At 40.2% G+C, this 21,812-nt stretch overlaps 1 protein-coding gene across 1 annotated transcript in view; it reads left to right on the top strand.

Annotated features, from left to right (window-relative positions):
• The first annotated feature begins 2,476 nt into the window (after positions 1-2,476).
• The window catches only part of ZCCHC4 (zinc finger, CCHC domain containing 4), a 53,569-nt gene continuing 34,233 nt past the window's right edge, over positions 2,477-21,812 (top strand). The window contains exons 1-5 of the mRNA XM_011968730.1: positions 2,477-2,637; positions 3,714-3,832; positions 4,978-5,060; positions 19,197-19,472; positions 19,921-20,001. Coding sequence (XP_011824120.1) covers positions 2,511-2,637; positions 3,714-3,832; positions 4,978-5,060; positions 19,197-19,472; positions 19,921-20,001 — 686 coding nt within the window. The 5' untranslated portion in view covers positions 2,477-2,510. The remainder of the gene's footprint in view (positions 2,638-3,713; positions 3,833-4,977; positions 5,061-19,196; positions 19,473-19,920; positions 20,002-21,812) is intronic.

The raw sequence follows: 21,812 nt of genomic DNA, 5'->3' as shown, positions 1-21,812 counted from the left end.
ATGGACCTATTTTCAGTTATGTCTTTGGCTTCCTTTGAGAACCTTGCTGAATCTCTCGGTATGTTTCTACTCAAGCATTTTCCTGTACAGACTCAAAACACTATCAGGAAATTAAATGAAACATTTATAACTTACTGGTCATATTCATAACCCCATCAGTAATATTTAACACAGGCTATTTACCATATATATCTGAAAATAAGGTGAGTTTTTTTCTCCCCAAAATTATCCCTCTGCTAAGAAAATGGCCTGATGTTTGAAACCTTCGGCAGCTCTCACATTTCGCAGTGCCTTCCCATTTACCTTATTTGGATCAACCTTTGTTGTATTTTTACTGTTTGGGGAAGCTTATCTGTAAAGGCTGCACATCCATACTGGTTTTGGCTGTTTAGAGAGGTTGCCTCACAGAATCAGCATTATTTAAAAGAGAAAGAGGAAATATGGACTCAGTAACTCTGGTTTTATGAGTTCACAAATTCAGTTGCAAATTTTATAAACAAGTCTTTTAAGATCACAAATTTGTACATCTAAAACAAATTTGTAAATAAAAGTGCTAGAGTTCATGTGAGTAGGTAGTTAGGTCTCTTAATTTTTATGCTGCCTGGGGCAGTGTCTCAAGAGGTCCTGAGAACATGTGCCCAGCTAGTTAGGTCTTGAGATAGTGTCCAAAAGTATCATCCTCATAGCTGTAGAAAATTGCCTATCTCAAAAGACCAGACATGTGCAGATAATGTACACTGAAAAAGTGTGCTGGACAACTTGAAAAAGGGGACACTGGTACATCAAACACACAGATACTACTGGTGCAGATGGAGAATTTGAGTAAAACCATTACATGAAATGTGAGAGAAAAACAGCCATGTTTTTACAGTAATAAGCCATAGCATCAATGTGTGATGTTAACTAGGCACATGCCCCAATGGTTCTTTAAATAACATAAGGAGACTATTTCGTCTACAATCACAGACATGTGGATGCATCTTGATTACTGCACTATAAGACTTGAAATTGAGTAGATTGATTCCTCCCACTTCATTATTCTTTTTCAAAATTGTTTTAGCTATTTTAGTTCCCTCACCTTGCCATATAAATTTCAGAATATTGTCTAAATCTACAAAGAAATCTGGCTGGGATTTTCATAGCAATTGTGCTAAACCTGTATATGCATTAAACCTGGGGAAAACCAATAGCTTTACTATGTTGAGTCTTCTGATTTATGAGTGCAGCATGTTTCTGCATTTGTTTAGTTATTCTTTGATTTTTTTTTTTTTTTTTTTTGAGACGGAGTCTCGCTCTGTCGCCCAGGCTGGAGTGCAGTGGCGCCATCTCGGCTCACTGCAAGCTCTGCCTCCCAGGTTCATGCCACGCTCCTGCCTCAGCCTACCAAGCAGCTGGGACTACAGACGCTCCCCACCATGCCCGGCTACTTTTTTTGTTTTTGTATTTTTAGTAAAGACAAGATTTCACCGTGTTAGCCAGGATAGTCTCGATCTCTTGACCTCGTGATCCACCTGCCTCAGCCTCACAAAGTGCTGGGATTACAGGCGTGAGCCACCACACCCGGCTATTCTTTGATTTTTAAAAAACTTTAAAAATTGTTTATTTATTTTAGAGATATGGTCTCGCTTTGTTGCCCAGGCTGGTTTCGAACTCCTGGATTCAAGCAATCCTCCCACCTTGGCCCCCCAAAGTGCTGGGATTACAGGTGTGAGCCACTGCACCCAGCCTTGATTTTTTTTAATCAAGCATTTTAGAGTTTTTAGCATACATAAAACCCTGTACATATTTCGTTAGATTTACACCCATTTCATTTGAATGATTGTAAGTGGTATTCTATTTTTGAGTGTTCTTGTGATCATTGCTAGTATTTAGAAATCCAGTTGATGTTTGTATGTTTATCTCATATCCTGCAACCTTGCTGAACTCAGTTTAAATCGGAGGTGTTTTCCTGATAGATTCTTTGGGATTTTTAAAATGTGGACAGTCATGTCATCTGCAAATCGGCACGGTTTTCTTTCTTTCTAATGTATAAGTGTCAATGAGTGTGCAATTATGATGTGCAACTTTCAGCGTTGTTCAAAAGTTACAGAGGATGATGCAGTGACTGTGATTCTGAAAAACAAAGAATGGTCCATCAATCGCAGCTGCTGCAGCCATTTCAGCTATTTGGCAGAGGTGGTAATGCTGCCTTTCGGACCTACAATACAACTAAATCTTTGTTCGAATCATCTCACCTCCTGGCTATATTCTTAAGAAAAGAGGGTGCTTTCAGGCGCTGAGCTCATGGCACAGGTCTCACGAGTGACCTGCGAGCCCCACCGCTAGGGGCCGCTTATGTGCAGCCCCCAGGTGAGCGGAGACTGCGTTTCGGGGCGTGGCCTCCGCCGCGGCAGCCCCCGCCCCAGCTCCTCCTAAGCGCCTGGGGGCGCTGTCGGTCGCTTTGGGTCGCGGGGGCGCTCTTTCTCAGCATTCTTGGTTCGTACTGAGGCTTTCGGGACGGCGGCGGGAAGATGGCGGCCCCCAGGGATGGGTTTGAAGCCGTGGAGGCAGAGGGCAGCGCAGGGTGCCGGGGGAGCTCGGGAATGGAGGTGGTGCTTCCCTCGGATCCCGCCGTCCCCGCCCCGCTGTGCCCTCACGGTGGGTCAGAGTCTGGGCTCAGCCTAACTGCCGGGCGCTGAGGGTGTGAATTGGCTTGGAAGTGGCTTTTGGGGCTCCTGTATTTTTATCAGCCTCTTTTTCCTCACTAGTGTGCAGTCTAGAAAATAGTCCTTCCTCGGAACGTGGTGTTTTTCAACTTACTTGAGAAACATTCAGAGCAAGTCTCCACTCTTGTGGTTTTGGCTCCAGGACTATTTCATCTCTTTTTGGGGGGGAAGGGGCAGAAAGGTAGGCAAAGAGAAGGATGCATGGTATTGAATAGTTCTCGTTGACAAGTACTTGGGGATTTCATTTGTTGATTTGCTGTCCCTTCAAAAATAAAAAATTAGGGAGAAAGACAGTGTAATCCTTGCCTGCGAACTAGACTTTGTCTAACTTACAGAAAGTGGGCGTGTCCAACTCAAAGCTCAGGTTTTCGCTGCAAGGGTAAACGCGCAAGAGATGTCAAAGTCCTCAATTCTCTGAGTCCCTTCCTTGTTTTAGTCTCAGGTTTGTAACATTCACAACGTAGACAGCAGCTATACTGACAGTAGCATTTTCTTTCTGGAGAGACCTGTTTTCAAAAATTATTTATGAGTAGTCACTGCCGGAATGTTGTAACAGAGAGAAAAGAAACATTCATTAAACAGAAGCCGGGATGGTGGCGTGCACCTGTAGTCACAGCACTTTGGGAGGCCGAGGCGGGCAGATCGCTTGAGCCCAGGAGTTTGAGACTAGCCCAGGCAAAAATGGTGATACCCTGTCTCTACAAAAAATAAAAACCGCTGGAGACACGCAGCTGTAGTCCCAGCTACTCGGGAGGCTGAGGCGGGAGAATCCCTTGAGGCTAGGAGGCAGAGATCGCAGTGAACCATGATGTTGCCACTGGGCTACAGAGGGAGACCCTGTCTCAAGAAAACAAAACAAAAACCAACCAACCAAAGAAATGGATTTAATTATGATAAATTGTGCGTAAAGCTCAAACAAATTTTATTTAAGGGCGATGAAAACTAAGAACTTGATGCAGATGACTGTTGACACTTTTTGTTTTTTTTTTTTTCCTATTCTGGAACTAGGACCCACTCTTCTGTTTGTAAAGGTGACCCAAGGGAAAGAAGAAACTCGGAGGTTTTATGCCTGTTCAGCCTGTAGAGATAGAAAAGACTGTAATTTTTTTCAGTGGGAAGATGAAAAGGTATATCAACTTTTTGGATATTTATTTTTTATTTTTGGTGTATGTGACAACTTTGTTGAGAATGTGTAAACCAATAAAAATATGCGGTCTGAACATATAAGAAAATCTCTTAAGAGAGATGGAGATATTATGTTTGTTGGTTCAGAAAACTGCAGTTCATGCTTACTCTGAATACTGATACCTTAAACTACTGTCTCAAAGTCTTAATTCTCCATAAGACTCTGAGGCGGTAATATTGGGTGACTGATCTTCTGTGTCTTAGCTGGGGCTTCTATAACAGAAGTACCATAGGTTGTGTGGCTTAAACGACAGACATCTGTTTCTCATAGTTCTGGATACTGGGAAGTGCAGGATCAAGATGCTGGCAGATCTGGTGTCTGGTGTAGGTCCTGTCCTCTTCCTGATTTGCAGAGGACCATCCTTTCATTATATCGTCATTTCCCAGAGAGAGGAAGCATACTGTCTGTCTTAGAAGGACACTAATCTCATTCACGAGGGCTCTACCCTCTTGACCTAATTACCTCCCAGAGGCCCCTCATTTAAATACCATCACATTGGGGTTAAGGCTTCAACATACGAATTTTAGGGGGCACAAGCATTCAGTCGATAGCACTGTTGGCAAATATAGATTTCTCACTAAAGAGAAATCATGATCATTCCAGAAAGTGTTAAAAACACTTTTTTTGAACATTTGCATTGAACATCCCTTATACAGCTGTTAGATGACCAATGAAGACATTTAGAGATATAGTTATGAACTTGGTATTCTCTTGAACTCGGCTCCAGTTGAAGTTTCTGAAAGCTTTGACGAGAGAATTTTCAGTTTTGTTAGGTTTGTGGTAAAACAGTATCATATACCACTCTTCTGCAAACCCATTAAGGTGAATACTTGGCTTGTGTCCACCTTTTTGCTATTGTGGATGATGCTACAGTGAACATATGTTAATCTCAGTGCTTTAATATGCTGGATATTGCTTCAAGCTGCTCTAGAATTTACCCAGTTTTCACTGTTTTGTTTTCCTCTAAAATGAATGCCTGTTGAATTGGTTGAATTTCTGGCTTCTTGATGTCAGAATGTGTTGCCAGTTCTTCTAGGATGATAGAGATTTCCCAGTTTATTCAATGGGTTTTGTACTCTCCTTCAGTTGTCAGGAGCTAGACTTGCTGCCCGAGAAGCTCATAACCGAAGATGTCAGCCTCCCCTGTCCCGAAGGCAGTGTGTGGAAAGGTACTGATGCGGTGTCATTTTTCTTTATTAGTTTAGCTGTCATGTTTCTTTGTTGTTGCCTTTTTCTGTGCCTTTAAGTTTACTTTCTTTTATTTATTTTTATTGTAGTTGTATATATAATATAAAATTTGCCATTTTAATCATTTTCAAGCATGCAATTCAGTGACATTAAGTACATTCATGGTGTTGTGTAACCATCGTCCCTATTTGCAAAACTTTTTCATCACTCCAAGCAGAAACTGCCACCATTACGCTGTAACTCCTCATTCCACCTCCTCCCAAACCTTGGTAACCTCTGATTTATTTTTGTGGTTGTTTTTTTCGAGACAGGGTCTCACTCTGTGTTGCCCAGGCTGAAGTGCAGTGGTGCTGTCACGACTCACTATAGCCTCAACCTCCTGGGCTCAAGCAGTTCTCCACCTCAGCCTCCTGAGTAGCTGGGACTTAAGGCACACGCCACCACACCCAGCTAATTTATTATTATTTTTCATAGAGACAAGGTCTTCCTATGTTGCCCAGAACTCCTGGTCTAGAACTCCTGGGTTCAAGGGATCCGCCCACCTCAGCCTCCCAAACTGCAAGGGTTACGGGCATGAGCCACTGTGCCCAACTATTTTTGTTGCTATGAATCTGACAGTTCTGTGTACCTCATATAAATGAGATTATACAGTATTTGTCCTTTTAGGTCTGGCTTATTTTACGTAGCATAATGTCTTCAAGGTTCATGCATGTTGTAGCATGTATCAGAACTGTATTCCTTTTTACAACTGAATAATATCCATTGTCTGTCTATACCACATTTAAAAAATCTGTTCATCTGTTGATGGACACTAGGGCTGTGTCTACTTTTTTGCTGTTGTGAATGATGCTTCAATGAACATTGGTATACAGTTTGGGATCCTGTCTTCAATTCTTTTGGGTATATACCTAGGAGTGGAATTGTCAGTAATTCTGTGTTTAGTTTTTTGAGGAAACGCCAAACTGCTTTCCATAGTGGCTGCACCATTTTACATTCCCACCAGGAGGGTATACGTGTTCCAATTTCTCCGCATCCTTGCCAACATTTTTTATTTCTTGTTTTTCTGATTATAGCCATCCTAGTGTATGTGAAGCGGTATGTCATTGCAGCTTTGATTTTTGTTTTCTACCAGATTACTAATGATGTGAATCATCATTTCATGTGCTTATTGGCTATTTATGTATGATCTTGGAGAAATGTCTATTCAAGTCCTTTTTCCATTTTTAATTGGGTTATCTTTTTGTTGTTGAGTTACAGGAGTTCTTTATATGTTCTGGATATTACACCCTTATCAAATATATGATTTGCAAATATTTTCTCCCATTCTGTAGGTTGTTTTTTCACCTTCTTGATGTCCTTTGAAGCACAAGAGTTTTTAATTTCAATGAAGTTCAGTTTATCAATTTTTTTGTTGTTGCTTATGCTTTTGGTGTACAGATCAGAATCCATTATCAGATCCATTGTCATGAAGATTTGCTGTGATGTTTCTTTTTTGAAATACTAAACCAAACTTGAAAAATCTCTAAACATCTATTTTTAAAAATCTACATTGTTGAAATGTTTTATTGGGTGGATTAGAGTCATAGATTTAATTTTTCAACAAACTTGTGAAAAGAATTTGTCTCTCACCTGTGTCACTGACATTATACAGTATGTGCTGGGAGAAGCTCCTTAAAAAGCCTCTTGTCTAGGTTACTGATGACAAATAGGGTTTCACTTTTATGGCAGCTCCTTCATTTTACCTGGGCTGCTGTGTTCAGAAAGATTGTGAGGCCTCATTTAGACTAAGCACAGAGGAGTACTGGGGTCTATTTATATTTTTCCTGAGCTGTTTAGTAGTAGATTTTAAAGTCCTTTGATACAGGAGGCATTTCTCAAGATAATTTGATTACCCCTTAACTACAGGGGTTAATCAGAGATGTCTGTGTATTTACTGTATGGGAATTCAGTCATCACCCAGAACATCTTGAAAAGGGAATTAAAGAAAATCAAGGCCAGGCGCGGTGGCTCACACCTGTAATCCCAGCACTTTGGGAGGCTGAGGTGGGTGGATCACTTGAGGTCAGGAGTTCAAGACCAGCCTAGCCAACATGGTGAAATCCTATCTCCAGTGGAATTACAAAACATAGCCAGGCGTAGTGGCAGGCGCCTGTAATCCCAGCTACTTGGGAGGCTGATGCAGGAGAAGCGCTTGAACCTGGGAGGCAGAGGCTGCAGTGAGCCAAGATCATGCTACTACACTCCAGCCTAGGTGACAGAGTGAGACCCTGTCTCAAAAAAAAAGAAAAGAAAAGAAAAGAAAATGGAGCACTACTGTGAGGTTGGCGCTGTGCTGCTAGGTGTTTTACATGAGATATTATTTAGTCCTGCAGAGGTGGTTTACTTAGATGAGAAAATTGAGGCTTGTAGGAGTTATACTTTATCACGTTCAGTCTATGAGAAGTACTAAGCTGTGATTCATCTTATGCCTGATTCTAAAAGGTTATTTTTAAATGTAAAAGCAGATAGTAATATATGATGCATAGCGATTTGATTTGAGGATATGTAAGGAGAGAAAAGGTAAGGACTTATGTAGAGATCTATCATAATGATTATTGAGAGAAAATAGAGTATTGAAGATGGAGAAAGTAGAAACACATGGCCCGTAGTTTCTTCCTTTGAAGTCATCACCTTGGTCATTTTGTATTATTTCCTTCTGGCTTCTTTTCCTATGCCAGGTTTGTTTGTGGCCATAATGTATACATAGTTTTGTATTCTGTCCTTAACACTTTTATCTGATAAGCACGTTTCTATTAGAAGGATATTGGTGATTTAATTAAACTCTGTAAGAAAATCTAAGTGATCTTATTTCTATGCATAGTAAAATTTTAGTTTGGAGCTAAACCACGGTTCTTTTTTTTTTTTTTCTGAGAGAGAGTTTCACTCTTGTCACCCAGGCTAGAGTGCAGTGGCGCGATCTTGGCTCACTGCCACCTCTACCTTCTGGGTTCAAGTGATTCTCCTGTCTCAAGCCTCTGAGTAGCTGGGATTACAGGCACCTGCCACCATGCCCAGCTAATTTTTATATTTTTAGTAGAGACGAGGTTTTACCATGTTGGCCAGGCTGGTGTCAGACTCCTGACCTCAGGTGATCTGCCCATCTTGGCCTCCCAAAGTACTGGGATTATAGGCATGAGCCATCATGCCAGGCCTAAACCACTGTTCTTATCTTTGTAGTGCCAGAGTATGTTTTTTTGATAAAAAATTGAAATTCATATTTTATATTAATTAGAACATAAAAACTGGGTAAAATAAGAATTATTAAAGAATTTCCAAAAGGTTATTTTTTGGGGGGGCCATAATTTCATCTTTTTTCTAGTGCTAATTCTTGCCAGCGTGTCTCAATAAAATGCTTTTCAATATCTTAAACCATCTGTGACCCATTACCTTGGATTTTGTTGCCAGAAGTCTCCAAACAACCATCTCTCCACCTAGTCAGTCATTCACTCATTCATTCATTCAGCAGGTATTTATTGAAGGCTCAAATAACATTTAAAATGCTAGTAATGGGTGGAGATATATAGATAAAGATTATTTAGTATAAAGTAAGGTGCGTTAAGTATCCACAGTATTCGTAGAAAAGGCTAAGTGCTTTGGAAGTCAGATGTCTTAGGGGTAACTTGTGGCTTAGGTGATCAATACAGAGTAAGGAGAGGGCATCTGAGCAGGTTTTGGAAGATGGGTAGAAATTTAATATCATTGATTTCACTGTATCACTTTGTAATCAATGTTCCTATGCTTTATTATATGCTTTCTATGGAGCAGTTTGAAATCAGTCATTCTTCTGAAAATATTCAGTGTCTTAAGATAAAGAGTCCTATTATGACTTTGGCTTTTTGAAATCAAAGGCATAGTAAATAATCTATTCTCTTTGTCTTCAGCTTGAGACTAGCAGTTCATTCTTACGTGTGAATAGACCTAAGGATGATGTACTATTGCTTGAGAGTGTAATTATTTTCTAATGTGGATAATTTAATTTTGTATAACTCATTTATAAGTTAGCTTATTAAACAACTATTATATTTGAAAATATTAAACTGCATTTGAACTTTGTACTGATTCTTAAAAAAATTGTACATATTCTATAAAGCAAATTTTTCATGTTTTTGTGTGGTTACAATAGCTTTTCATTGACTAATTTATTTTTAAAATCATTCGTAAGGACTTACGGTAGCTAGCAAGGTAAATTGACCTGGTAACTGATTTTTATTACAGGACTGGTGGCGCTGCACAGATTTCTAGGTTTACAGAATAGGATTTGATTTTCATTTTTCTAATCTCACTCTTTGAATCATGCTTTATGTTTCATATGTGTTCAGTTGACATATTTACATTTCCTGCCTGAGATTTGCTTTGTTTTATAGTTTTTAGCTGCCTGTTATGCCCTGAAATGTGTTATTATGTTTATTATATAGTATGTTTGCACCCTTGTTGTGACCTATGAAGTCTCAGGGAAGATATTTAAATGCTAAAATCAGCATTAATTTATGTGCATCCAAATAGTTTTGTTTCGTTGATATTTGGTTATTTTTTTTCAGATCTCATTTAAACTGAGATTTTCAAAGTCTGCTATTAGAGAAATGCCATAAACATAATTTGTGTACTCCAGGAAAGGCAAATGGAACATCAAATGGAGATCAATAAAAATGACATTTCAAAATGCTAGCCTGCAATTTGTGAATCATGCTGAGCCATGCAGCAGAATGAATTTCCCTCCCCTTGGGGAATGTGTTGTAAATACGAATAAGCGGGGAGAGCTGAGTAATCTTGAGCGCTTCACATTCTCATGTTCTGTCTACCAAACTTTTAGAAGGCCGTATGTCTGAATGTTAAATTTAAGGCATGATAGTTGCTGATTATGTTGTGATTTTGAGTAGAGAGAAATATGCACAAGATCTCAGTTTATCTTTTATCAAGAAAAGGTTAATAAACTAGCAGTGAAGCTTTCTGAAGGGCAGTTTGGAAATATGTAAAGGAAAGAGGTAATTGACAAAGCACAAAGATGTATCATGTAAGTGGAGGTTCATTTTCAGTGTTCTTCTGTTCCTTCTTCTAAAAATGATTAAACTCAGCTCCTCATGGTGAGTGAATCATCTCCACAGCAGCCCCTCATTGCTTTGAACTTTTGACCGTATTTGAGTAACAAAACCCGATACAACTTCCTCTACTTGTGGTATTTTCCTTTCTTAGGTCCTCTAAAGGCCTTAATTATTGTTGTTATTCTTTCAACCAGGAATATTTTTTCTTTCTTTTCTCTCTCTGTCTCTTTCTTTCTTTCTCTCTCCCTCTCTCTCTCTTGCTCACTCTCTTTCACTCTTGCTGCCGCTCTTTCTTCCTTTCCTTTTCTTTCTTTCTCTTCTTTCCTTTTCTTTCTTTTTTTGGAGACAGAGTTTCATCTGTTGCCCAGGCAGGGGTGCAGTGGTGCATTCATAGCTCATTGTAGCTTCAAACTTTTGGGATCAAGGGGTCTTCCTGGCTAATTTGTTTGTTTGTTTGTTTGTCTGAGATGGAGTCTTCATCTGTCGCCTAGGCTGGAGTGCAGTGGCGTGATCTTGGCTCACTGCAACCTCTGCTTCTGGGGTTCAAGCGACTCTCTTGCCTCAGCCTCCGGAGTAGCTGGGATTACAGGTGCCCACTGCCATGCCCAGCTATTTTTTGTATTTTTAGTAGAGACAGGGTTTCACCATGTTGGCCAGGCTGACCTGGCCTCAAGTGATCTACCCGCCTCAGCCTCCAAAAGTACTGGGATTATAGGTGTGAGCCACTGCGCCCAGCTCTGGCTAATGTTTTAAAATATTTTTAGAGTTGGGGGTCTCAATATATTGCCCAAGATGATCTGGAACTCCTGGACTCAAGTGATCCTCCTGCCTCAGCCTCCCGGGTAGCTGGGATTATAGGTGTGAGCCACAGTACCTGGCCAAGGGATATTTACTTCTCTGATATCAAATGTATGTCCTGTTGCTCTGTTCTGGTGGCTGACTGAATGTACATGATGTGTTTCAGTGATGAATCACAGGGTGATGGCAATTAACTCTCCACCCGTAGTTCCAGCCATGCACAACACTTGCCTGAAGACATGACAGCTTCAAGAGCAAGGACCAAGTTTTCACGAGTTCTGAACTACATCTTGGCCTCTGTCTGGCTAACAGCAATTATAAATCTTATCTCCATATTGCAGATGCTAAAATATGAAAAAATATATACCTTAGAAATGATGAAATAGGGTGGTTGGATTTTGCTTTGTGATGCAGGCTGACAGGCTCTCTTTTTATTTATTTGTTTGTTTTTGAGATAGGGTCTTGCTCTCTCACACAGGCTGGAATGCAGTGGCATGATCATGGCTCACTGTACAAAGATGTACAACTATCACAATCTATTTCCAGAACATTTTCATCACCTCTAAAGGAAACCTCATGCCTGTCAGCAGTTACTCCCATTTCCCCACTCCCCACCCCAACCTCTAGAAACCACTATTCTACTTTCTGTCTCAATGGATTTGCCTATTCTAAACGTTTCATATAAACAGAATCATACAATAGCCACATATCATTTTTGATTTAACCTTTTTTTAATTTATAAAAGACTTCTGTTCAAAACCCACTGAATCGTACACTTTATTTTTTTTTATTTTTTTTGAGACAGAGCCTCACTGTGTCACCCAGGCTGGAGTACAGTGGCGTCGTGATCTTGGATCACTATAACCTTCGCCTCCCGGGTTCAAGAGATTCTCGTGTCTCAACCTCCCAAGTAGCTGAAATTACAGGTGCACACCACCATGCCCGGCTAATTTTTGTATTTTTAGTAGAGATGGGGTTTTGCCATGTTGGTCAGGCTTGTCTTGAACTCCTGGCCTCAAGCGATCCACCCAACTTAGTCTCCCAAAGTGCTGGGATTACAGGCATGAACCACTGCACCTGACCTGAATTGTCCACTTTGAAAGGGTGAATTATATGGTACATGAATTGTATCTCTGTTTAAAAAATCTATATGTGGTAGGAGAATCAAATCGTTCTATGAGAGTGCATTTTGCAAAGAACAATCAACACTCCTGTTTCCACCTCTGCATTTCTCCTTCTCCAGTAGCAACTATAGTCGCCTCTTAAGGCTAATTCTTTGCCTCACATCAAAAGGCAGATAATGTTTGGTTTTTCACTTTTTGGGATATTAAGATTAATCACGTGTTCAGGTATTAGCCAGCGATAAAGCATCCATTACAAAGCTCCCCATCAGCCCTTTGCCTAATGATTTTAGTGGTAACTGATGATCGTTGCCCAGAGGTGGTAAAGGGTTTTGGAATCTTGTCATTGTTTATGCATTCATTAGCTGTAATTCTTCCGGAAAAAAGAACTTGGTTTCATCAACTGTTAGCGTTGATGTGGGAAAGGAAAGATAAATGTTTCATCCTTCCCCTCCTGTCCTTTTTAACTAGTTGTTAGAAAAATGATTCGGTACTGCAGCAACTTCCAAAGTTGATTAATCAGGATCATTTTTAAAAAAATATCACTATGAAAACATGTATTTTTAAAATTTGGTGTTTTGTAGTTCTTTGAGATTATTACTGTTTGTGATATGGCACTTTTGGAATTTGATTTAATTTTCACAATATTATGGGGGTTGTATGTAGGGTGACTGTAGAATTTAAATCCAGACCTAGATACTTTTTGAGACTGGAGGGGAAGGAGGCAATAACCAGATGGAACTCCAGGATGGAAGATGTCAACTGGGACTGTCCTGGGCAACCAGGGATGTGTGGTCACCCTAGTGATATGGGGATTGTTAGCGGAAAATTCACTTTTCCCCCAACATTTTTACCTTTACTAAGGTACAATACTTTACATATAATAAATTGCACATATTTAAAATGTACCATTTGATGAATTTTGACGTATACATCTGCCTGTGAAATCATCACCACAGTCAAGATAATGAACATACTATTACCTTCAGAAGTTTCTGCCTGCCCCCCTATTCTATATCCCTGCACCCCTAGGGTCCCCAGACATCCACTGATCTGCTTTCTGTCACTATAGATTAGTCTGCATCTTCTATAAGTTTATATAAAGGTAATCATACAGTAGGTACAGTATGTCCGGTTTTTTTTTGTTTTTTTTTTGAGACGGAATCTCACTGTGTTGCCAGGCTGGAGTGCAGTGGTACGATCTCAGCTCACTGCAGTCTCCGCCTCCAGGGTTCAAGCAATTCTCCTGCCTCAGCCTCCCGAGTAGCTGGGACTACAGGTGCACGCCACGCCCGGCTAATTTTTTTTTATTTTTTATTTTTTTTTATTTTAGTGGAGACAGAGTTTCACCATGTTGGCCAGGATGGTCTCTATCTCCTGACCTCGTGATCTGCCCGTCTTGGCTCCCAAAGTGCTGGGATTACAGGCGTGAGCCACTGTGCCTGGCCAGTATGTAACGTATGTACTGTTTTTTAAGGGCAGGTGCATTCATTTATTTAGCATAAATATTTTTGATATTCATCCATGTTGATGTGTTTGTCAACAGTTCATTCCTTTATTCATGAATAATGTTCCACTGCATGGATGTTTCCATTCACCTGTTTGTAGGCGTGTAAGTTTCCTCCAGCTACTGACTCAGAAAAAAGCTGCTATGAACATTTATGTATGTGTCTTTGTATGGACTCATGCTTTTATTTCTCTTGGGTAAATACTAGGAACAGAGTGGCTGGATCATATGGTGGATATACGTTTAATTTTTCCAAAACGGCCAAACTTCTCCAAAGTGGCTGCACCGTTTTGCATTCCTATCAGCAATGTAGGAGGAATCAGATTTTTTCCTGTCTCCTACAACACTTGTTATTATCTGTCCTTTTAATTGTAGCCATTGTGAAGTGATATTGAATTGTGATTTTAATTTGTGTTTATGGCGTAGAGCATCTTTTTATGTGCTTATTGACTATTTTTGTATTATCTTTGGAGAAATGTCTATTCCGTTCCTTTGCTATTTTTGAATTGGGCTAATTGTCTTTTTATTGTTGAGTTATTCCTTATGTATTGTGGATACAGTCCTTTACCTGACATATAATTTGCAAATATTTTCTGCCATTCTTGGGTCGTCTTTTCACTCTCTTTTTTTTTTTTTGGCAGCGGTGCCATCTCAGCTCGCCGCAACCTCTGCCTCCCGAGTTCAAGTGATTCTCGTGCCTCAGCCTCCTGAGTGACTGGGATTACAGGCGTGTGCCACCACACCCAGCTAATTTTTTTTTTTTTAGTAGAGATGGTGTTTCACCATGTTGGCCGGGCTGATTTTGAACTCCTGACCTCAAGTGCTCTGCCTGCCTCAGCCTCCCAAAGTGCTAGGATTATAGGCGTGAGCCACTGTGCTGTCTTTTCAGTTTCTTAATGGTGTCCTTTGCTGTGCAAAAACTTAAAATTTTTTATTAAGTCCAATTTATTTATTTTTTGTCACTTGAGTATCTTTTGAAGAAAAAAATTTTAAGTCATGACGAAGTTCAGTTTATTGATTCTTACACTTTGTGCTTGAGTCTTATCTAAGAAATCTTTGCCAAACCCAGTCATTATTATTTTCCAATATGTTTTCTTTAAAGTTTTCTAGTTTTAGGTCTTAGAGTTAGGTCTATGATCTATTCGGGGTTCTTTTTTTTATATGAAGTGAGGTAAGAGTCAAGGTTCATTGCTTTGCCTATGGCTTTCAAACTTTTCCAGCACCTTATCTGCTATGAGATTAGAGTGAAAAAAAACCACAAAAAACAAAAAACTTTTCCAGCACCATTTGTTGATAGTATTATCCAATCCTATCATTGATTTTAAATAATTCTGGCCAGGTGCAGTGGCTCGTGCCTATAATTCCAAGACTTTCGGAGGCCAAAGCAAGTGGGTCACTTGAGCCCAGGAGTTTAGACCAGCCTGGACAACATGGCAAAACCCTGTCTCTACAAAAAATACAAAAATTAGCCAGGTGTGATGGCAAGCACCTGTAGTTGCAGCTGCTGAGGAGGCCGAGTGGGATGACCGCTTGAGCCTGGGAGGTCAAGGTTGCAGTGAGCTGTGATCACACCACTGTACTCCAGCCTGGGTGACAGAATGAGACTCTGTCTCAAAAAAAAAGAAAATAAATAAATAATTTTATTATGATGTGTCTTGTAGTTTTCCTTCATGTTTCTTGTACTGTGGTTCTCCGAGCTTCGTGGATCTTTTGATGTAATTTTGAAAATTATCATTTATTATATTTTCAAAATCCACCCTCCCCTTTATTTTGAGGGCTTCATTTCCACATATTTAGGCCCCTCAGTTTTTCATTTTATATCTTTCTGAGACTGTGCCTTCAAGTTCATAAAGCTTTTTCTCTTTAGCCCCTGAACTACTTTTATTCCCATGTAGGGTATTTTTTTTTTAAATAAATAATTTTAACAAACCTTTGTAGATTTGGTCTTTTTATATTTTCCTTTTATTTTTTTGAGACAGAGTCTCACTCTGTCACCAGACTGGAGTGCAGTGGTGCAATCTTGGCTCACTGCAACCTCTTGCCTCCTGGGTTCAAGTGATTCTCGTGCTTCAGCCTCCCGAGTAGCTGGGATTACAGGGACGTGTGCCACCACGCCCAGCTAGTTTTTGTATTTTTAGTAGAGACAGGGTTTCATCATGTTGGCCAGGATGGTCTCGATCTCTTGACCTCATGATCCACCCACCTTGGCCTCCCGTAAGTGCTGGGATTACAGGCGTGAGCCACTGCACCCGGCCGGATGTTTTTCTATTTTGTATGTCTTTGCTTAACAGGCTCATGCTTTCCTGCACCTTCTTGCACACATGGAATATAGTTACAATGAGTGGCTTTAATGTCTCTACCAATATCATCCTATGTCATTTCTGGGTTTGTTTAGACTTTTTGATTTTGATTTTTTAATTTTTTATTTTTTTGAGACAAAGTCTCACTCTGTCACTGAGGCTGGAGTGCAGTGGTGTGATCTCAGCTCACTGCAGCCTCCGCCCCCTGTGTTGAAGTGATTTTCCTGCCTCGGCCTCCCAAGTAGCTGGAATTACAGGTGTGCTCCACCATGCCCGGCTAATTTTTGTATTTTTAGTAGAGACAGGGTTTCACCATGTTGGCCAGGCTGGTTTCAAACTCCTGACCTCAGCTGACACCGATCTCAGCCTCACAAAGTTCTGGGATTACAGATGTGAGCTACCACATTTGGCTGATTTTTTTTTTTTTTTGCTGATCATGAGTCATGTTTTTCTGCTTCTTTGCATATCTGGTAATATTTTATTGGATACTAGTAGTGTGGAATTTACCATGTTGTATACTGGATATTTTTAATTCCTTTATATATTTTTTATTTTGTTCTGGGACAGTTACTTGTTGTAGTTTGACGTTCTTGAGCAGGATTTAGCAAACTACTACCTGTGGCCAACTCTGGCCATGCCTTTTCACTTGGCTGTGTTTGCTTTTGTGGTATCACTACAGAGTAGTTGTGACTGAGAGACTTTATGGCCTGCCAAGCTCAAAATATTTATTATCTGATCCTTTACAGAGAGTTTGCTGACCCTGCTTTTGAAGGCTTGTCTTTAAGCTTTTTAGGCAGGACTGAGCAACCTTTCGTGGTTCTAGGGCTAATTTTTCCTCCCTACTGAGGCAGTGCTCTTCTGAGTACTTGAGTACTTGTGTATTCTGAGGCATTTCCACGTTGGCTTGTTGGGAGACAAACCATTCTGGACCTGTATGTGTTTTCCAGTGATGATTCCACCTGCTTCTGGCCAGTGGTTCTTTCCCTCGCCTTGGGGAGTTTCTGCACATGCGTGTGCTGCTCAGTACTCAGCGGAAGACTCGAGGGGAATCGTCAGCTAGTCTTGGAGCGTTTTTTCTCTCTCGGTGTACAGCTTTCTGCTCTCCTGTCCTCCCTGGTTATTCCCCCAGTACTCTTCCTGTGAATTCTGGCCGCCTAGTCTCCTGGAGTGCTCAGCTCTGTCTCATCAATTCCTCAGGCTGTGTGTCGGTTCCCCATCCCTGTGCCGCCGGCTCTCCGCAGGCAGGAAGCTGGGCAGCCATACCACTCACCTCTGTTCCCTTCCCTCGGGGTTCACTGTTTTGGGCTGCTAGTTGTCCGATATCTTAAAACTGCTGTTTCCATATATTTTGTCTTTTTAAAACTTCTTTTGAAGGCCAGAATGGTAAATCTGGTCTCTCTTACTCCATCATAACTGTCTGTGGAAGCTGTCAACATTTTTTTCTTTTAGAGACAGAGCCTCACTCTGTTGCTTAGGCTAGAGTGTGGTGGCGTCATCATAGCTCACTGCAGCCTTGAACTCCTGGGCTCAAGTGATCCTCCTGCCTCTGCCTCCTAAGTAGCTGGGACTACAGGCCTGTGCCACCACACCTGGCTAATTTTTAAAATTTTTTGTAGAGATGGAGTCTCAACTATGTTGCCCAGACTGCTCTTGAGCTCCTGGTCCCAAGTGATCCTCCTGCCTCAGGCTCCCAAAGCGCTGGGATTTCAGGCATGAGCCACTGTTCCTGGCCTGTTCAACATTGTTAGTACTTAGTGATGAAAGGTAATAGTAGTAAATTCAGTGTCTCTGTTGCCGAAGTGTTTATTGGTGCTTTCCCTTGCATTTCATGTCATAGGGCCCTTTCTTTTACTGGCATTCTCACTTTGAATTGCTTAGAAGTTTCTTCTAATATCCCTCTATCTCTTTTTTCTTTCTAGTTTTAGATAAAGCTGTCAAAAGAACAGTTATCGTAGAAATAGAAACATTTAAATTACTGGCACGATAGTTTATTTCTTGCTGCAGCCATTCAGAATATCTATTTGTCACTGCCTTGGGTGCTTTGAAGTGAAACTGTGCTTAGATATAAAAAATTTAAAACTCACTTTGATTACATGTTAAGTTCACAGTTTTTACGTTGCAGTTCCTGAATTTAGTTTCATCAAAACTGTATGACTAGGCCAGGCATGATGGCTCATGCCTGTAATCCCAGCGCTATGGGAGGCCGAGGCAGGTGGATCACCTGAGGTCAGGAGTTTGAGACCAGCCTGGCCAACATGGTGAAACTCTGTCTCTACTAAAAATAGAAAAATTAGCTGGATATGGTGGTGCGCGCCTGTAGTCCCAGCTACTTGGGAGGCCCAGGCGGGAGAATTGCTTGAACCTGAGAGGTGGAGGCTGCAGTGAGCCAAGATTGTGCCATTGCACTCTAGCCTGGGTGACTCCATCTCCCATCTCAAAAAGAAAGAAAAAAAATGATATGACTCTCCCCAAACTATAAAGATTGTTTAGTGCACTATTTATTTTCACCTGCTTAGTTTTAGACATTTCTGACTCTCCACGGTCCTCAATCATATTATTTATTTTTCTTTTGTTTTCTTACTCTGATATCATAGCTGGCATCACATATACAAAACCAGCAGTTTTTAAACATACTGACCATGATTATTTTCTCTCTTCAATAATCTCTAATAAAATTTAAAACGAAAGAAAAAAGAAATGGTGACTTTGAAATAGGATATAATGGTGACTTGGAAGAAATCAAATGGGATAGTCAGTGTAGTCTGTTTTAAGGCTTTGAATATTGTCTTGCTGTTTTGGAGATGAGCTTATAACTCCATCAGTACTGCTAAGAACAGAGGAGCTTTGAGAAACTTCTTTTAGGAGGTGATTTTTCTTGCTAAGTATGTCATAAGAACTTGAAGAATGATCTTAATTTCTCATTTTAAAATGACTGTCAAGTGAGCCAGACTGTTTAACAGATAAAAGTTAGAACACATGGATTTGTCAATAAATTTAAGCTTGATAGTAGTTGTCATTACTACTAAGTTGTTTGAGTAATATATTATGTTCACATTTTAAACGGATATTGATCTTCATTCAGTGACTAAATTGGAGCGTCTCAATTCTTATGAAATTGCTGATGCTTTTCCTCTTTGCAGGTATGCAGCCAGACATAAATTCTAGCCAACATTCCACAGATTTCTTCCTTTCTTCTTTATGCAGTACTCTTTAGGAAGTAAGAATACTTTTTGGATGCTAAAAATAGCAAAACACGTTGTGTTTACAGAATAAATTTAAAACGTATTTCTTTGTGTTTTATTTTTTCTTGAAGGTACTTGAAGTTTATTGAGTTGCCCTTGACTCAGAGAAAGTTTTGTCAAAGATGTCAGCAGTTGCTGTTACCAGATGACTGGGGGCAACATAGTGAGCATCAGGTTCTGGGTGACGTGTCCATCACCCAGTTAAGAAGGCCCAGTCAACTCCTTTATCCACTGGAAAACAAGAAGACAAATGCCCAGTATCTGTTTGCTGATCGGAGCTGTCAGTTCTTGGTAGACTTACTTTCTGCCCTTGGATTCAGAAGAGTATTGTGTGTTGGAACACCAAGGTATGTCATATGATTTTTTAAAGAATTACCTTCTCACTGCGATTGAAACTGTATGAAGATTTTATTAAGTAGTTATTTGCTCTATGCAAGGTATAGCATGAAGCATGAGTATTTAAAATGTAAAGCACGGTCCCTCTTTTAAGGAGTTTGCAACCTGTATTCCATTTGAGAAAACTCTTCATAGATTTCTTTCTGATACATGGGAGAAAATTCTTTCTGATTTAACTCCTAAATTGTTTATAATTTAGACCTCTCTGTTTCAGATAAGTTCTGCTCTTAAAAGAATGTTTGCAAAATTGAAACCTTGATTATACCTGCGAAATTCTCTTCAGTGTTTCATTGAAATATCATAAATACTAGAAGAACATTGATGGTTTTGTTGTTTGTTTGCTTATTATCTATGACATTTGTAATTTCTTATTACATTTGCTTTCACTAATTGCTTTAGGTTGCATGAGCTGATCAGGTTGACAGCATCAGGTGACAAGAAGTCTAACATTAAAAGCCTTTTATTGGATATTGATTTTCGGTAGGTTTACAAAATACAGTATTTCCTTTCATTGTCTCCTGTTTCTTTTTAATGCTTTTCTGTTTTTAATTGTTTATACTCTGTTACAACTCTTTACATTTGGAAGTAGTAATTTGTTATGAGGAAACTTTTTAGTCAAATAAATTCAACATGTAATCTGTATTTCAAACAGGGAGGCAGTCGATTTCTCATTTTGCTGGCGTGCTTCCTAGATTTTCTCTATGAATGTGTCTAGTTTGTCTTTGGCTTATAATCTAGAGATGAATCCCTATCGAGTGAGGTTTCTTCTCATGTGTTATGTTCCAAGATAATTCTAAACTGCTTCATACTTAATCAGACTTCCAGGATTTTGTTTCATTAGATCTTTGAAGTGTGGGAACTCAGATATTTCTTTTAGTATATTTTAGTGGATGTTGTACATGTTGTCTTTTACTGAACATAGCCTGGAGTGAAGGGAGTGCTAAGTAGGGGATAGACAGGTGCCAAAGCAGAGGATTAGCCATCAGATAGACTTTGTGAGAGGGTTGGCATTAAATGGCATCTGATGATTTCTGAGTTGACACAGAGGGAGGAACAGGTCTTGAATCTCCCCTCTGGTGGTAATTTGGAAGATACAAACCTTTAACTTATAACATGGATGGTAAATACATCATCCACTGTGTCTATAATTCTCTAGATTCTCAGTTTCTGTAATTGTTTAATACCAGGAGTTCATGTTGAATTTATAAGACACAATGTTCTTAGTATTTTTAATGTGTTCTTGAAGGAATCAGGCTTTGTGTTTCCTTTTATTTAGCTCTGCTTCCTAAAAACAAAGCAGACAGATTTTTTTTTCTTTCTTTCTTAGACAAGGTCTCGCTCTGTCACCTAGGCTGGAGTACAGTGGCATGGTCATAGCCCACTGTACCCTCAAACTCCTGGCTCAAGCGATCCTCTAGCCTCAGTCTCCCTAGTAGCTAGGACTACAGGCCAGCACTACCACACCCAGGTAATTTAAAAAAAAGAAAGGTTTGCAGATTTGGGGTCTGGAACTCCTGGCCTCAAGCAGTCCTCCTGCGTTGGCCTCCCCAAAGTGTTGGGATTGTAGACATGAGCCACCGAACACCAAACAGATTTTTAAAGTGTAAAATGTCACTTTAAAAAGTGTAGTTTGGGTAGGTGCAGTGGCTTATGCCTGTAATCCCAACACTTTGGGAGGCCAAGGCTGGCAGATCACTTGAGGTTAGGAGTACAAGACCAGCCTAGCCAACATAGTGAAACCCTATGCCTACTAAAAATAAAAAAAATTAGCTGGGCATGGCCAGCTAGTTGGGAGGGTGAGGCAGAAGAATCGCTTGAACCCGGGAGGTGGAGGTTGCAGTGAGCTGAGTTCACGTAACTGCCCTCCAGCCTGGGTGACAGAGCAAGACTCAGTCTCAAAAAAGATAATAATAATAAAAGTGTAGCCTGGCTGGGTGCAGTGGCCTATGCCTGTAATCCCAGCACTTTGAGAGGCTGAGGCAGGTGGATCACTTGAGTCCAGGAGTTCAAAACCAGCCTGGGCAACATGGTGAAACCCCATTGCTGCTAAAAATACAAAAATTAGCCGGGCGTGGTGGTACGTGCCTATAGTTCCAGCTACTGCGGAGGCTGAGGTGGGATGATTGCTTGAGCCCAGGAGGTAGAGGTTGCAGTGAGCTGAGATTACGCCACTGCGTTCCAGCCTATGCAACAGAGTGAGACCCCTGTCTCAATAAAATAATATAAAATGAAGTGTAACTTTAATAATTTATTTTCCTTTAGATTTCTGAGTCAACTCTAAGTTGTCTAAC

Source organism: Mandrillus leucophaeus, unplaced genomic scaffold (genome assembly GCF_000951045.1).
Source record: "Mandrillus leucophaeus isolate KB7577 unplaced genomic scaffold, Mleu.le_1.0 Scaffold858, whole genome shotgun sequence".
Taxonomy (NCBI): Eukaryota; Metazoa; Chordata; class Mammalia; order Primates; family Cercopithecidae; genus Mandrillus; species Mandrillus leucophaeus.
The sequence above is the reverse complement of the archived record's forward strand: the minus strand, read 5'-3'. Positions and strand labels throughout refer to the sequence as shown.